The 18,720-nt window shown below is 39.7% G+C and overlaps 1 protein-coding gene across 4 annotated transcripts in view; it reads left to right on the top strand.

Annotated features, from left to right (window-relative positions):
- Positions 1-18,720, top strand: part of KLHL32 (kelch like family member 32) — a 220,870-nt gene that overhangs the window by 133,337 nt on the left and 68,813 nt on the right. For 2 of the 4 annotated variants that reach the window (XM_084792917.1, XM_084792920.1), the window contains exon 6: positions 16,685-16,900. The exons of 1 other annotated variant lie outside the window; for it this stretch is intronic. In XM_084792917.1, coding sequence (XP_084649043.1) covers positions 16,685-16,900 — 216 coding nt within the window. Of the gene's footprint in view, positions 1-5,774; positions 5,874-16,684; positions 16,901-18,720 lie in introns of those variants that run through there. One more of the 4 variants, XM_084792919.1, reaches the window with a different exon arrangement.

Below are 18,720 nucleotides of genomic sequence, written 5' to 3'. Positions count from 1 at the left end.
GTTAATGTGTTCACAGGAAATGCAGTTTTGTCTTGGGCTTCTATGGTCATTTATCACCGCACTTTGTGAAATCACTCATTTGTTCTAATTTGAATGTAAATGACTCTAAGGTTTTACAAATAAGGTGACAGACTCACATAAATGTAATTGCAGGGTTCATCTCCTTCTTTTTATATATCACTCATTAGGTTATGAATTAAATACATCGTATTAAACCAGGGGCATGTCCAATGATGATATTGTAATGGCAAATTACTCTATGCTATTAGAGGTGTATTTTTTATTCATGGACATTAATTTGTCATTAAGCGGCATTAGTTTAGCACTTTTATGTGAAAGACGTGACCTGCAAGAGGAGACAGGCTGCTGGGTTCTGAGAGAAGAGGACTCAAGGGGCATAGGTAGAGCATTTTTATCTCTACAGGGTATTTGTTTCTTGTTTGTTTTGTTTTCTTCTTTTACAAACATTGCATACGTCACTTTCGTAGACTGAAGTTGTTCTCTGTAGAGTACTCACACCTGGGTAATTTAGTAAATAAAGCCTAGGTTCTTGCTGCTAGTCTTTGGGTAGCTGAGAGCTAACCTGAGGAGAATCTTTAGGGGTGAGGACAGCTCCCCACTGCACCCCCCATCTCATCCCCTATACGTGCTTATTCATCCTCCTCCATCTTCATGAAGTCACATGCTGGATGACCTATGCAGAAGAGTAGGCATTTTTTTTTCCTCTTTGGTGAAAGTACGAAGATTTAAAGAATTTTATTCCCCAATGAAGGTTTTGGGTAATTTTGTCCCGCTTTTATAAATAGCAGTCTTGTGGTTTCTCTTTTAATTATGAAATGATTTTTGTAGTTTCAACATCAGGACGTGCCGATCTCAGAGAACCAATCTCTAAGACTAACAGACTCTTCAGGTAGTATTTAAATCATCCCCCACAGGGTTCAGTATGCTTAAAAATGCCTTTGCTTGCTTTTGCTCTGGGAGGTCTGGGGACAGGATCCAGGACCTCACCTTCCACCAATTTCAGATTTCCCTTCCCTTCCTCCACATTACATACGCTCAGTAAGTGTTGAGCAGACAGAAGTTATCTTCATTCAGTAGTTTTTACCTGCTTTTTAATATTAATGTTAAATAGTGGTATGAAAATTGTATAAGCAGTGTTCTATTACTTTTACCTACTGAATATATTTTGTTCAATTGGAAATACTTCCTACAGTGACTGAACTTGACAGTGAGGAGCTTATATATTTTTCAGTGTTATAATGGATTATTAGTTTTTAAACTAAATAATGTGGCAATGACTTATTGGAGGATTTCTCTTCTAAACATGAGTTATAATTTTAATTATTAAATTAGCAGGATTGCCTAAATATATAATGGATATTCTGTAGAAAATAATTTATCCTCAAGGTTGAAAAGTTATAACCCATACTCATTTTTCTCTAACACTGAGCTATTTTTTTCTATTAAAAAAGACAAATGATTATACTCACATATATATTTAATATGGCCATAATCCAGTGCACTAACTGCATGCCATTCCATGCTTCCTATGTGTTTGGAGCATATTAAAGTATAACTTTTGAAAAAGATATTACAAATAGTTTAATCTTTGGATTCTTTTTCAGTGAAAATTATTAAGAAGGCTAGAAATGTATCAAATCCAAGTCATCGCCAACTACTAATTATTTTTTCTAAACAAGAATAGTTGCCACCTAGCACAGGTAATCCAGAATATCAGATTTGCCAAACATCATTCATATTTGGCTGCAGAAAGACATCATAAGATCTTCAGTAGTCATTTCAGGATCCCAATTAATTTTTTTATATGCTATTGTGTTGGCTTTCATTCTCAAAGCCCACAACAAAAGATGCCAACAAGTGACAGCCCTAAGGCATGGTGTCCGCTAACAGAGTCATTTCAGCATTTTAATTTTTTATGTTAGTAATCTAGGGTTAATTGTATCTTCTTTGTGAGTTTTTAGAGAGAGGAAAGAAATCTTGAAGGATTTTTCCAATGATCTATAGTTTCCATTTTTTAAGCTAACTATTGTGATCTAGGCAAGAAACAAAACCCCAAAACACCCATCCTGTCCCAAAATCTGATTTTGTGCATGTATTTTTTTTCTTAAAAAGTCTTCTAATGTCTTATGGATTCTGTAGTTCAGAACTAACAAAGGAAGCAACCAAATATGTCCCTCACATTCTTCCATTGTCACTACTTGAAATCAGGGGAGTTAAAAGGGCATTGTGTTTCCTTTGAGATACTCACTTTCGAACCCATCTTCCCACTGTAGTGTTTCCACTCAGTGAGATGTGTGCCCTCTTCTCTGAAACTCAAACACCTTTGGCTTTTTATTGCAGCCCTTGCCTCCTGTGTTGCCCGTGGCTTCGGTTTCTCTACCAGCGAGGTGGGAGAAACGTCTCTTCGTCTCCTGTTACTACAACAGCCCTCTTCTTCATTGCCAAACCGATGCTGGTGTCTGTGCTTTCTTACCTTTTGTGTAGCACATCTTTCACAGTATCTAAGCACAAGCCTCTGTGGCCTTTGATACCAGCCCTGCGTTCTCCCTTGCATATCCCTTTTCTTTCTTTCTTTCTTTCTTTCTTTCTTTCTTTCTTTCTTTCTTTTTCTTTCTTTCATTTGTTTGTTTTTTTCTTTCAAAACAAGGTCTCCCTGTCTGGCCTTGGCTGTCCTGGAATCACTTTGTAGAGCAGGCTGGCCTTGAACTCACAGCGATCGGGCTGCCTCTGCCTCCCTGTGTGCTGGGACTGCAGACATGTGCCACCACACCTACCTCACATCCCTCTTCCCTATCCTGGTTCCCATTCTTTTCACTTCCTGTACTAACTCTTCTCTCATCCTCCTGAGGAGAGCAATGCTGTATCCCCATCTCTTCTGCTCAGCGCAGTTGTTTTTCCTCTATGGAGGTCAGCCATGTGTTCTGTAAGCACCGCCCCTGGATTCTCTACCTTCTGTTCCAGGCTTTCACCATCCAGTCCCTCGTGCTTGCTTTTCTCCATTCTGTTAAGGCACTATATCATTCTTTTAGTTACCCCAGCCAGAAACGTTGGTCTTTAGAATTTTAAGTTGTCAGAGTATTGACGTGGAGGCACTCCTCCACCGGTAATTTTTTTCTTTCCTTCTTCACATGCCTTCAGTCACCCAAACTAGAACTCTTAGACTGCTCCATGAGTTTGTGATTCTGGCTCAACTTTACTGATTTGGCCTCTTAGATAGTTCTCAAATGTGCTACCTGGTCTTCTGGTTGGCACGTACATCACTGAGGTCTGCAATTTTTTTTCCCTTGGACTCTCTTGCAGTAACTCAACCCTACTCCCTGACCACGATTATCATTGCAGTACTACTGTGGAACACGCTTGAAATCTTCAGAACAACTTATGTCCCTATATTCTTACATAGCCTTGCATCTTCCAGTTTCTGCCTTTTTCTTATCGCCTTTATGTACTCTCCTTTACTGAATCCCAAAGACAGCAGACTTTCTCACCTCTGATCCTCTCTCTCTCTCCCGGCTTCATTCTTCTGGACATTCTGCAGGGTAGACATTCTGCATGGCTTCCATGCAGATGGACCTTATGCCAGAGACCAAGAGTCACCCTAGAATCTCCCCTCCTCTGTGGAACCCGTGCAGTGTCACCTTCATACACACACTGCTCCCTTTCTCATTCTCTCTCCTTTCTATCCCTGTAGTGCCATCTCAATCCAGGCCCTAGTTACTTCCTGGACTAAAGAAACTTCCTGCAAATGAATGAACTTCACTGGTGCTCCAGTTCTTCCTCCAATGTTTTATTTGGTTGATTTTTAAAAGTTATTTCCAATCCATTGATTTTTTTTTTTCAAATAACAAACTCATTGTAGTATACACTTGCTTAAAATCATGCGCTATTTGATTCTCTGTCACCTTTGGTATAATGTTCATTTCTCTCATGAAGTCTGTGTCCAGTCCAAAACTTGCTGTCTCTTTAACGTTATTTTACTTTTGACAATTTACTGTTCAAGTGCTGTTCTACGATCTTTGGGAACCTTGTATATTTCCTTAAACTTTTGTACAAGTCCCCTTTTGTGTGGGCTGTTTTCCTACTGTCATCTTTTGAGTTCCTAACACTCTAAGTACTTGGCTTACCTGTGTCTCCTTTGCCACAGCTGACTGAGTAGTGCACTCGGTCTGAGCTAGATGCCCCCCTTTGTTGTAAGCATTCATCTGAGCAGCTGGACACGGTGGATCATGTTTATTTACCTATCTCCGCTTGTGTAGACTTGTTTATCTCCCTGTGACATGGGCTCATACTCCAAAGTCACTTGACTTTAAGTGACTTAACTTTCTGTCCTTCACTCCAGGTCTGTGATGTAGATACAGCATCCTTTAAGCAATTTACCCTTTTGTGTTGTTGAAGGATTCAATAAGATAGTGCATGTAACATCTCCTGAAACACCGACTTTGCACCAGTAGATGCCTGAGAAACAAGCACCAACATAGTGGGAGACTTCTGTGCTCATGTGCTGAGTAAACACTGGTGAATTTTGAAGCAACCTCTTGCGGCTCATGGTGACGAAGGCCACCATTATTAGTTCCTTATCATGGCTATATTTTTGTGCCCCTCCCTAACTAAAATTCTAGCTTACTACAAAACTTTTCCAAAGAACAATATAAAATTATTCATGAGGCTTAGATATTATGCATACAATTGATTATGAAAGTGTACCAGTAACCTAATTGTAAATTCCTGTTATGTAGCACAAATATATTTAAATACGTCTTCTAAAACTGCCAGAATTAGAGCATATTTTTTTTCTTGTGCTTTTTGAATTGTTATAGTACTTTGTTTTTATTTACTCAAAGCATATAAAATGTATATTTTATTAACATATAAATATATAGTTACTTAAGGCTATTTAGAAATATTTGCATGTTTTATATAAATAATCTCTGTATATATTTATACAGATAAAATACCTAGACTTACATAATTTTATCACATCATAAATGTATCTGATCTACATCGTCAATGAAATGCTTATTTTCTGCCTTAACATTTTGACTTTATCCTATCAACTCCAATGAAGTTTTGAGAAAACCCATAGTCCTTTTATAGATGTGATAAACATGATAATTTATTTCTCTTCATGATTCATTCCAAGGCTATAAAAAGTTGGGCTGTTTGTATCTGTTAGTTTGTTTTAATCTGTTCCAGCCCCTGACCACATATCCGTGCTAGTCCCCTTTGTGTTGCTCCCTTGACTCCTAGAATACAGCCCTTTCTTGCTGCACTGACTTGGGTAGGCACGTAATATCTTGATTTATAACTAGGTTGTAATCTAAATAGGAAACAGGTGGAATCACAACTGGATATGGTGCCTTGGATATTAATGGCTTGGTTCAGCCGTGGAATTTCTAAAGCTGTATACACTTTTTTTGTCTTAATTATGCATTCATTAAAAGCTTTTATACCCAGCAGAATAAAGTAAATATTTTTTGATCTCCATAGTGTGCTCCCAGACTGTAGATTTGCACAGCAGGGTCTTGATAATCTGAATAAATTGTATTTCCCCAAGGACTTTATCTTTCAAATAAGGTCATAAAGAAACACAGCTCCCCCATCCTTGAATTGCTCAATGTGCCTTTTCTGCTAGAGAAGCAGAGTATATTATAGTAACAGACACATGTTTGTGGTCCACTATATTGTCTCAGTCTGTTCTTCTTGCTCATCTCTGAAGTTAGTTTCTTTTTCTTTTTTCTTTTTTTTTTTTTTTTAAGCTCGAGGACCACTTTACTAAAACTTGAATGAAAAACAAGAGGAAAGGCAAACTATACAGCTGCAGGGAAGAGCGACATGGAGAACAGGAAGAGAGAAAGGCAAGCCTTTTGAAATTGGTTAAAAAAAAAAAAAAAGCAGGCAGGTACCATGTTGGAGATGTGTATGTAGTTGCTTGGGAGATGGAAGGCTTTTCAGAGACAGTGAAAAAGCCCAGAGGGTCAGGGCAAGCACGATTAGGATTTTGGTATTCAAACAAGAGGCAGAGAGGGAAATGGAAAAGTCGTGCGATTTTAGTTAGAACTCAGAAAAGCAAACAGGCCCAGCAGTAGAGCGTTATATGCAAGTACTGGTAAAGTATACGTACAGGAAAAAAAAATGAGTTTTACATCACTGCTGTGATTTTTTTTTTATGATACTTATAGAGAAACTAAGTTTTGTTACACATTCAGCCTTTCCTTCCTTTCAGCCAGTCAGCGAGAGCGAATGGTATAGAACAGGCAAGGTCTAGCTGAGGCATCGTTGCAGCAGTTTTAAAGGAAATAACAAGAGCTGTTGTATGTTTAGACACTGCTCTGTGGAGCACTGTCCATGTGCTTTCAGAATGGTTACCTCTTTTCCTAGTCTTTAGGTATAGAAATTTGACTTGAGATGTTGCCCTGTGCTGGCAAGGAGGCTCAACTTTAAATCATGTTCCTTCACTACAATTCTAAACCAAAAATGTCATCGGTGCCTTTATAACCCAATGAAGATGACAGGATATATAAAGTTATAACCCAAATAAGTGTCCATAATCAGTTGAACTTACAACATTCTTAAGTCATCCAGAACAAGATGCCAGTTTATCAGTTTTCAGTGGCAGTCTGCAAACAGCAAGCAGTTATGAGTATTTCTATGAATGTTTTCTTCAGTGTCTAGGATGCCACCCACATTTAGCTAACATTCAGGCTATATTGTTACCTAGTTGTTTAGGTATTAAAATATTTAATACAGTGCTCACTTCAGCAGCACATGTACTAAAATTGGAATGATGCAGAGAAGATTACCATGGCCCTTGCACACGGATGACACAGAAATTCATGAAGCATTCCAAATATTTGGTTAATTATGTATATTAAATATTAGCTGGTGAATTCTTCAAGTACTTTTGTCTCACAAGATTAAAATATCCTGAAGCCAAAAAATGTTTAATACATTTAGTTAGTGTTTGATAAATTACCTTTAAAATCTTTAAATATTTTACTATTTTTAAAGCAAGAGAGTCTGTTTTATTGTGAACTAAGGAATAAGATCAGTCAAAGCTAAATTCTTACAGGTATGTTTTTTTTTTCCTTGCGTTCCATCAATTAAAACTTAACAAGTACATACTTTGTGAAGAGTTAAACAAAAATATAAAGAAATAAGACAATCTGCTTCTTTGTGCCCAGGCTAGGGAAAGGGCCAGTGACCTGGGCGGCTAGGGCTTGGAAGGTCAGAAAAAGGAACCGTCTTCCTGAGTGCCTTCCTACGGATGGAATCCACTCAGTGCTGTCCTGGGAGATGAGTATTTATGTGGAAGACCCTTTTAGACTGTTGTTTCAGTCTCGAAATGCTTTGCAAACAACAATCATTTGGGCTGAAGGGAAATTTTGAGGTAATTCATCCCTGCTTGAAAACGTATGTTGTAGTTCTGGCAAACATTATGGGCATTGGGTTTTTCTAATCATCACCAATACCAAGAAAAATCAGATTCTCTTTTAACATTTTGAGGGGAGAGTAAATAATCTGACATGGGCCAGATCAGAAGACCCAAGATGCACTGCAATAGCCAGCCTTTGTTTATCACAGGTGGACACTGTACTATGTTTACTTATTATGTGAAAACTCTGTCACCTAGGATCATAAGATAATTTCTGGAGCTTAGACCAAGCTCTGGAGCTTAGTCTTTCAGAACATCTTTCTCAATTATTAAGTCCTACCTATAACCAAACTGCACCTTCTTCCATGATGGTCATGAATATGCCTCACAACTTGCTTTTTTTTTTCTTTCTTTCTTTTCATTCACAATACAACAAACATTTTTCAGTTACAACCAATGAGAAGAGCTATGATGATTAGGATGTCGTACGATTGCAAATCCTGACTTAGGATGATGTGAGTTTCAGTTTTACAAAGATGTGGCAGTGACATGCCTGCAGCATAAAGTGTGCTTTGCATGTTTTGACCTTTTCCTGAGGCTAGCCATTTGCATTATGATAAGCGCTAATGATGCTGTGGACTGGTGTTGAGCTACAGCTTCCAGTTAGCCTCACAATCTCCAGGGTAAACAGCCCTTAGTCTGAAGAAAACTGGTTCAGAGCTATGAGCTTTGTCAATTCACTATATATTATATTTTTAACTATCACATTTCAACATAGACTAGATTTGTAAAGAGGTAAGCCAATCAAAAGCATTAGCATTTTGTCAGTAGCTAAGTGTCTTAGCTACTTACTGTGTCATAGTTGGTGCTTGGTCTCAATAAGTAACAGATATCTTTTAATTTCACTTTGAGTTGACATAACTACCACCCAAGCCATGCTGGGTTTTTTTTCCCCAAATAAATTATTCAGATTACATCCCAATTGTTATCCCTCCACTTGTATCTTCCCATTCCCCCCTTCCTCCCCCTTTCACCCTATTCCCCTCCCCTAGGTCTGTGACAGAAGGGGACCTCCTCCACCACCATATATATGATCACATCCTATCTGGTCTTACCCAGATAGCCTGCTTCCCCTTCCTCTGAGTGCCACCAGGCCTCCCCACCAAGGCGAAGTGGTCAAATAGGGGGCACCAGAGTTCATGACAGAGTCAGTCCCCACTCTCCACACAATTGTGGAGAATGCACTGTCCATTGGCTAGATGTGAATAGGGGGTCTAGGTTTACTGTTTGCATTGTCCTTGGTTGGTACAGCAGTTTGTACAGGCCCTCCTGGGTCCAAATCCGCCAGCCTTGATGGTCTTCTTGTAGGGTTCCTGGACCCTGTGAGTCCTTCTGTCTCACCATTCTTCCTTTCCTCTCTCACCTGGAGTCCCAATAAGAAGTCCCAGCATCTGTCCTGATCCCCTGCTGAGTGAAGACTCTCAGAGGACGTCCATGTAGGGCTAGTGTCCAATTATAGCCGTGCTGGTTTTTTTTTTTTTTAGAATATTATGCTATTTGGAATAGTTTTGAGTCACTTTATACTTTATTGATGTCATACCAAGGGTGGCCTTTCTTTTACTACAGAAAAAAAATTATCTGAAATTTTACTCAACTTACTCATCTTAGAGGTAAAAGTTCTGGAAATTATTTTTTTTTTTATTAATAAGTTCTGGAAATTAAAAATGGTACTTCTGTTTATGTTAAGCTTGAGAAATTTTGAATATTGTCCTCTACCCAAGTCATATTTTCTCATCTTGATAGTGCGTGTTTTGGGTGCTTATTTTTCTTTCACAAGTCAGTGACTTTCTCAAATAGCTGTTATTCAGGCACCGTGTTATCTAGGTGCCCCACTAGTAAGTGAAAGCCTCATTAGCAGCTTTTGAATCTCGGCAGTTAAGTGGGACCTTTGGATATGAGATATTCTGTTCTGGGACAGGCATTAGTATAGAACACAGTAGATGTGATCACATGATAACAAATCTTTTCTGTGGTTCAGTATATAATTCCTGTGTCAGGAGTATGATTAAACTGCAGTGCTGGGTGGGTCAGGAGCTGCTGACAGGCCAGGGAGCCATCAGACTAGCCAAAACTCTATAGACTATACTTTTGAATCATGGACCACTGACTGTTATCATGTATTACAATTGGTCCTGAGGGCACATCCTTTCACTATGGCACACAGGAGCTGAGCCATAGCTCATAGGCAGTGTACATCAGACTCTAGATATAAGATTTCATATTTTTTGCTATCCAAGATCAGTGGGATGCAAATAAATCTGGAATGACGTTATCTGAGGGATAGGCTCACAGCTACTTTGAGCAAAGTTGTTATAAAAATGTCATTATCGGCTTAACTGAAATATTAAGAAATGCATTGGAATTTTGGGCCAGTTACACCATTGCATGCTACCTGTGAAAGGCCAAGATGGTTATTCTCTTGTTGTCTTCTCCATTTTGGGAAGGTTACAGGAGGGCCCCAGGGTCAGTCAAACATCTCAGGGTCACGTGCTTTTTCCCACCCGTGTCTTAACCACATGAGCATTTAGCTTAAAGGGGTATTTATGTTCACTATAACCTGATGTTACGGGGCTTAGCTTTTTGTAGTGTTTTTTTCCCTTATGACTTTCCCAAGTTAAACTCCAGAATAGCTCTTTTAAGGATCTGACAGGAATGAGCCATACGAAAGACCAAATGTGGGAACTAATGTACATTTTAAGAATTATTGAAATTGGAAAAGTAGTATTTATTCTATACCTAGAGCAGTTTTAGGAACACATTTTCTGGCTGTTCTGTTATTTAACTTGTCATTCATATCAAAAGAAACAAAGAAATGGAAAAAGAAGCCAAACAGCTCTGAACCAAGGAAAAAAATAAATATTATTTAAAAAATATTCCCCAAAGAACAAGAATGTGTGTACCATAATTCTAAATAAAAGCTATGTTTCAAATGAGAAACAGTGTGGCAGAAATCAAACCTGTTTAGAAGGAAAAGAAGGTTTTTCTTTCACTCAAGTGACTTTCTTGTTGCTGAGCTGTGATTTCCATTCCGTCCTCCTGTCTCCTATGTACTCAGAGTTTTTAAAGTCACACAATGTAAGAGAGTGGAACCAATCTCATAATTAAGATAAATATAACATGAAAAGTGCCAAAATATTTTGGTTCAAGTAGTCAATCAATGAAGAAATCATTCTTTCTTGGATTGAATGTAATTGGGGGCTTATTAAAATATTTTTTTCTTGGAGAAGAATGCTTGTGTTCTGAATGTCCATTGTATGTACTTGTGCTTATATTGTAAATTCCAGTATTGTCAACTTAAATATTACAACCAGGGTCTCCACTTGGAAAATGGAGTAACTAGTGTCCGTCGTTGGGTGTGTGACAAGGCTAGAATGAGGCTGGGTGACTAGTGTCCGTCGTCGTGTGTGTGACAAGGCTAGAATGAGGCTGGGTGACTAGTGTCCGTCGTCGTGTGTGTGACAATGCTAGAATGAGGCTGGGTGTGGTACCCGGAATCTGTTTCCCCAAGCGCTTGGGAGACAGAGGTAGGAAGATTTGTGATGAATCCAAGACTAGTATGGACTCCACAGTGAACACTTGTCCCAAGAAGAAGAAGAAGAAGAAGAAGAAGAAGAAGAAGAAGAAGAGGAGGAGGAGGAGGAGGAGGAGGAGGAGGAGGAGGAGGAGGAGGAGGAAGAGGAGGAGGAGGAGGAGGAGGAAGAAGAGGAAGAGGAAGAAGAAGGGAAAGAGAAAGAAGAAGAGGAGGAGGAGGAAGAGGAGAAGGAGGAGGAAGAAGAAGAGGAAGAGGAAGAAGAAGGGAAAGAGAAAGAAGAAGAAGAAGAAGAAGAAGAAGAAGAAGAAGAAGAAGAAGAAGAAGAACAAGCTGCCACTGCTGCCGGGCATTGCTCCTGCAGTTTCAGCTCCATCTTATTCTAAAATGTAGGTTTTATAACTTAATTAGTTATGGTGAGACCAACAAGTAAGGAGACAATTCTTATTTAAAAGACAACTTGAGCTGGTGAGATGGCTCAGCTGCTAAAAGCACTTGCCACAAAGCCTGATGCCTTGCATTGGACTGCTGGAAGAGAAGCAACTCCCACAAATTGTCTTCTGATCTCCACACAGCCTTCAGCATGTGCATATGTATGCACACACACAAACACACACACACACAAATTACATACATAAAAAGCAAAACATTTAAAATCTTAAAAGGTACAAAAGTCAAAAGAATTGATGCTTTGTAAAAAACCCAATAGATGGAAAGAAATAAAACTATGGTCAATGTACATCTCACATCTCACTAAGTCAGTATCTGGTCTTCTCTCATCTATAAGCTTCGTATTCTCAGCAAACCTTTAGTAACTTTTCATTCCAGGTCAGACACCTGCTGCTTCAGGCACTCAGCTGCATGTTCTATCCTCTGTCATGTTTACCTCAGCTATATAATTTCACTTATTTGTAAATGGGTAGATAGATGATAGATGACAGACAGATGCTAGATTGATTAATAGATGATATAAATGATAGATAGATAGATAGATAGATAGATGTTCCAAAGACTGCACTCTACAAAGACTGATGGTTGCCTCTCTTTCGTTACAGTGTATTGAGATGCTGTTGTGTTTCTCCCTTTTGTTGTGAATGTGCAGGAAGTTGTCACAGCAGTAGCTGAGCCAGTCTGATTAGTTGCTGCTTTGCAGGATGAGAAACTCAGCAGGTGCAGGTCATGGAAGACAGGGCAGTGTCTTTGAGTTTTAATTTTTCCCTGTAACAAATGAGAATTGGTTACTGAGGTTTTAAAATTTCTTTTTAAAGGTTTTGTTTATATGAAAAAGAAAGAAATTTATGGAACAGTTCCTAAAGAGTGATGGGGTCCAAGAGATTTATAGACATAAGCTTTGGTTCTGGCTATTTTCTGCTAAAATTGAAGCATTGTGGCAGCTGAGGTCAAGCTCCCTCCATCTTTGTTAGTGTTTTTAATTTGGTTTTTATTAACTTGGTAAATGAGGAAAAACTGACATTGCAAATGTTGAATTCTTACCTAAGCCTAAAAGATACATATTTACATTTGTTTATATGTCTTACACTTTTTCTTTCTTTCTTTCTTTTTTGTTTGTTTGTTTGTTTTTGGTTTTTCAAGACAGGGTTTCTCTGTATAGCCTTAGCTGTTCTGGACTAACTTTGTAGACCAGGTTGGTCTCGAACTCACAGAGATCCGCCTGACTCTGCCTCCTGAGTGCTGGGATTAATTTCATGCATGAATACAATGTATCTTTTTTGTTTTGTTTTTGTTTTTTTAATACAATGTATCTTAAGCCTATTTATCCAGAACTCTACCCTCCCACTCTTTCCAGACAACCCCTAACACATCTTCTTCCCAGTTTTGTGTAACACCCATTTTTAATAAATAATAAATAATAATAATAAAAATATTACTGAGTTTTAAACCATTTGTGGTATGGTCAGTTTGTTATATAATGAGAGAATTGAGAATTTGATACCAGAGACAGAAATGGTTTTTGACAGCTACAGAAGTCCAAGTAAGAGATGATAAAGGACATAAAAGAAATTATAATATGGAAACTAGATAGGCCTAGGCAATTGACTAGGTATGAGAAGAATATAGGTCAGAGTGGGAGCTTGTGATACAGAGATCTAGATGTGACCATTCTTTAAGAGAATATACAGGGGGCTGGAGAGATGGCTCAGTGGTTAAGAGCACTGTCTGCTCTTCCAAAGGACCCAGGTTCAATTCCCAGCACCCACATGGCAGTTAACAGCTGTCTATAACTCTCGTTCCAAAGAATTTGATGCCTTCACACTAATGCACATAAAATAAAAGTAAATTTAAGAAAAAAAAGAATATACAGAAGAGCTCAGAGTTGCTTCGGCCGTCTGAAGCTAAGGACCACCTCATGTCAACACACAGTCACTCGGGATTTCACACATATAGAACTTCCTCCACTCTCCTCAGAACTTTGCTTTCAGGACACTAAGCCACTGTGGCTTTTATTTTTCTGGTTCTGCTCTGATGGGCCCCAATCTGCTCTATCCTTTGCATGAGACAAGCTGGGGGAAGTACTTTTGAAAAGGTCTCTCCATGACAGGCCTGTGAGTTGGTTGTATTTTTTTTTTCCATTTGTAAATGGTGAGTAGTAGGAGTCTGGTGATGGCTTAAGTCTCATATTAGAACCATATCTGCATACCTCCGTCCCTGTGGTATTCTGCCTTGAACACAAGCATTTTATTTTATTTTTTAATTTGTTCACTTTATAGCCCAATTGTAGCTCCCTCCCTTAGCCCCTCCCCCCTTCCCTAGTCCTCAGAAAGGGGAGCCCTCCTCCCCTAACATCTTACCTCAGCCTATCAAGCCTTGTCTGGACTACCTGTATCCTTACCTCATGGCCTGGCAAGACTACCCCACCAGGGGGAAGTGATCCATGAGTTGGCACCAGAGTCCATGTCAGACCATATTATGGGACCCACAAGGAGACTGTGCTGCCTATCTACTACATCTGAGCAGAGGGCCTAGGTCCTCACCACGCATGGTCCTTGGTTGGTGCATCAGTCTCTACAGCTCTCCCCCCTCCTCCACCCGGCTTTGTTGGCGCCATACATGTATGTGCAAACTACACGGATGCTGAAATGGAGGAAAATTGAAATTAAAATAAATAGCAAACGAATATTAGTTTTGGTTTTTTAGAGAAGGGGAAGAGGGAGAGGAACACGAATTGGGTGGGTAGGGATGTGGGAAGGATCTGGGAGGAGTAAGAGAAAAAAAATCCAAATATATTGCATAAAAATTAAATAAAAAGAGAAAAGGAACAGTTATTTAAATAATTTTATAAATTATCTGTACTTTTGAAGTGGACTGCTTTCAAGCTGTGGGCTTATAATTAGAAGAGACGCAGAGTGTGTGTATAAAGTTGGACCCCTAGTGAAGTGCATTCAGTTACCATTCTGTATTCACTTTATGCTGTCTTCCTTGCTCCATGCCCATCCCATCCCCTTTGCACCATAGGTGTTTCTGTTTCTGTGTACCCTCCTCTTTGTTCCATGTTGCTGCCCACTGAATCAGAATCCTGCCACCCCTGCAAGAGTTGAAAAGCAGGCTTTGGAAGAATAGCAGAGTAATGCTGTGGGATACCACAATATTTCTCAGGAATCCAAATTAGGTGAACCTGCTTCAGAGATGTACTCCATCCCAAAGACGTGCTGAAGTGTACACTAGCATCCCTTATCCTCTACTGACAGCCTAGTACTTACCAACCCTGGGGAGTAAACTTGAACAATTTTAAGAATCCTTGAAATTGTTGTCTGTAACTCTGTGTTCCTTTGGTAACGTGTGCCTAAGAAGCCAGGCTATTTTGTATGAGAGGCCTCAGTGGATCCTCGTGTATTTGCACTGTGGTGGACTCAGGTGGTCATCTGTTTTGATAAATGGCATTTTGAAAATGAGCATTTAATTCTTTCAGACTTCCCAGCCTACTTCCCTTCCCTGTCCCACCAGATTAGCATATTTCTTGCCTTTCTTCGGAGAAGCTTCTTTCTGCATTCTTCGTGGTTAACACAGAGGCACAGCTGGTCAGCGGGACAAGTGCTGTGTAAGAGTAAGAGACTGTGGAGTGCTCAGCCCTAAAGGGGACATCTGTGTCACACCTTTCTTTAAAGCTGTATAATCGTCATGGTAGATAGGGAGGAGAGCTTGTGCAAGCCAGAGGCTGTGGATGTCTGCAGTGACACCATAGTGGCTGGACACGACAGGGCTGTTACGTACAGGAACTCACAGTAGCTGGGACCACATGCATAAGACCTGGACAAGATCAAGCCAGCCCAGCATGTATAGGAAAAAGTCTCCTGACGTCCCACCCTTAACCGAGACACAGTTGAAAATTACTGACTGCTGGGGGTGGTGTGGAGAAATCAGTTTTCTTTATGGGCGTGTCCCTTAAGAAGCAGGCCATGCTCCAGGTGGTTGTCCTACACCCAAGCAGAAATAGGCAGCACTAGGTGGATTCTGCATTAAAAACAAAACAAAACAAAAAACAGAACATAGGAACTTGCAATATATGTGATCCCATAACATTTGAGAATTTAAATAAGTATCAGATATTTTAAAAGTACTCATTTAAATTCTCAAATATGAAATTGTATATATTATTATAGAATTGAATATTGTTAGAATTCTTAGTAGTCTTAGAAAACTAGGAAAAGGAAATATGTCCAGTTTAATTAAGTAAGTCCATAGAATGAACAGCTGTCTCAAAGCATCCTCTATATCTTTGGCTCTTACAAAGCACTGACCACATATTAGTGCCTATAAAGTAAGAATGAAGAAAATCTAAAGCACCGTTATTCTAAATAGGCAAGCTTTCTGTCAGTGGATGTGTGTCCTACCCTGGTTCTCGTAGAGGCGAGGTGACAGGAATTCCTGCAGCTTTATGGATATAGCTTGCCAGATGCCTGGCTGTACATTGGAGAGTATGGCTGTTAACTTTGGGAATAGGTAGGAGGGAATGCTAATGTTTAAGGCTAACAAAATAAGGTCCGCATTTAGGTGGATTTGGTATATAAGTATTCAAGACATGGGTCTTTTCTGTGAGTAACCCATTTGCTAGGATGTGTAAATTTTGTCTTCCAGTTCCATTAAGACAGGATGGGTTGTTTTTATGTACAGACATCCTTCAGTTGAAGTTTCAGAAACAATGCGAAAGTTGGTGTGTCTTTTGTGCTTAGTCCTTAATCCCCACGTAATGGTTCCTGTATCACCATCAGTAGACAAGGAGTAAACTACAGGAGAGGTGGAATGCATCAGTATCCTTGTATTAGTCAGGGTTCTCTAGAGAATACATAGTATAAATATGCATACATATGCATTTATTGTGTATGTATGTATGTGTATATGCACATACATATATGTGTGTATAAATTTTGGCTTTCTGTCCCACATATATAATTCCACTTCCAAGGGATCCCTTATACAGACATCTATGCAGGCAAAACACCAATGCATATAAAATAAAATAAAAAATAAGTAGGTTATTTTTTTAAAGGGATTTCCGTTCAGAGAAGGGGAGAACAAGAAAAACTAGAACTTTATAATTGGTGGGGCATGGGGAGGTCCTAATATTAAAGACCCCATTCCCTGTGCCTGTTATGAAAATGGTAGTGAGTGGACCTAATTTCTTGCCTGTTCTTTGTGGATTTCTAAGAGATTTTTTTTTGTTTTGTTTTTATGTTTTTGGCACCCAGGAACTAAATAGCTTTAATTACTTGGATCTGTACAGACTTGCTGACCTCTTTCACCTCACCTTGTTGGAGAAGGCAGTGATAGATTTCCTAGTGAAACACCTCTCGGAGCTCCTGAAGAGCCGCCCAGAGGACGTTCTCACGCTGCCTTACTGCCTGCTTCAGGAGGTGCTGAAGAGTGACCGCCTGACCTCCCTGAGCGAGGAGCAAATCTGGCAGGTAAGGTCCACTGCCTGGGCTAGGGGAGGCCAGGTGAGAGAGGGAAGAACAGAGGATGTGCTGAAGTCCTGTGTCCTGGGTAGGCAAGTCACTGATGGGCACCCACCAGTCTACAGCCCAGCTTGTGATGAGGCCAGCACCATGCCTTCCTCAAACCTGGGTAAATCAGAAAAGGAAAGGAATTTTCTCTTGAAGACAAAAACGTTTCTTAAGCTGACTATGAGAAGAATGGATTGTAAAACAATTTTATACATATTTAAACCCTTGAAACAAAAGAAATTCTGGGTTCTTTGGGAAAACCAGTCACAGATATTTCCTTTTAAATTTATTTTAGTGATTAAAAAGTTCGAAATGGCTTTTCATAGTTCTAAGAAACTTTTTCATGTGAGTTTTTAGCTAATTTGTAATTAACTTACTGGTTCACAAGCTTTGAAGTTGGCTAATTTTAATGATTTAAGTTTGGGTGAAGAAAGACTTGTCCACAAGTCAGTGAAATGAAGGTAAGTTAATCCAGGAGGCCATTGGTAACCACAGTCTTCAAACATGGCTGTACTCTGTGATCGCTGAGAGTTGGTAAATACCTGGCTTGGAGTCCATTCCAGAAATTCCTGCTGAGAGAGCATAGTATGTGTGTCTAGGGAATTTGAGCATTTTTAGTTCTTTTATTTTTGAGATTGTAATATAACTACATCATTTCTTCCTTATCTTTCCTCCCTCTGAACCCTCCCATTCAGCCCTTTTTCTGCCTTTGAAATCTATGGACTTCTTTTCATTAACTGTTGTTACATGCATACAACGTATACATACATATTCCTGAATATAATCGGCTCGGTCTGCATAATGTTACTCATATGCATGTTTTCAGGGCTGAACATTTGGTGTTGGATAGCTAGTTGTTGTGTTCTTCCCTGGGAAAGACTATTTCTCCTGCTCTCAGCATTGCTTAATTGCCTATAGTTTTTGTTTTTTTGTTTTTTGTTTGTTTGTTTTTGTATAGGGTTGAGGCTTCATGTGCCCCGCCCCTGCCCCCTCCCATTCCGTCCCACCCGCACCATCCACTTGCTTGTGTACTGTTGACATCCTTGATTGGGTGGTCATATTGCTGAGACTTATGGGTATAACTCCTGACATTACTAGGGGACATAACTTCACAGCAAACTTCCTGATCCTATGGCTCTTACAATCTCTCTGCCTCCTCTTTCAAAATGTTCTCTGAGCCTTAGGTATGGGAGCGTTTGGTAGATGTGTCCATTGGGACTGGGCATCCCCAACTCTGTATTTTGATGTGGTGTGGTTTTCTTTGGTGGTCTGTCTCTTGTAAAGAGAAATTCCCCTGATGAGTGGTAACGATTACACTTATTTGTGGGGATAAGGAGAAATACTGAGGGATTATGATAGTTATGATTGTCAAGATCTGTGACTTCACTAGCCTTGCATGGTTGGCTGGGTTTCCAGTACCAGGCATGACTTCCCTGTTGGTGAGTGGATCTTAAGTCCAACTGGAGAGTTTTGGTTACTGCTGAGGTATGTGTACCATAACCTTACGCTTAACTTCCCATGCTGGTCTTGTATGGTTTGTAAGTATCAGAGCTGGGTAGGGCTGTTGCTTGCCTCCCTCCTTTGGAAGCTTGCCTGGCACCTTCTGGTACCGTGAAACCTAGTCCTTAAGGAGGAGGCATCCAGGTCAGTTCCCATTCTGGGGCTTGTGGTCTGTGTTTGAAGGGCATGGTATCCTCAGCAATAGGGGCCTAGACCTTCCACATCTAGGGGGCACTCAAGGGCAAAAGAAATGCCCATGGGTTTTTGGAGTCTCTTGGACA

The sequence above is a fragment of the Acomys minous genome, assembly GCF_964271855.1.
Source record: "Acomys minous genome assembly, chromosome: 1".
Lineage (NCBI taxonomy): Eukaryota > Metazoa > Chordata > Mammalia > Rodentia > Muridae > Acomys > Acomys minous.
Note: the sequence above shows the minus strand (reverse complement) of the source record. Positions and strands in the feature narration are given on the sequence as shown.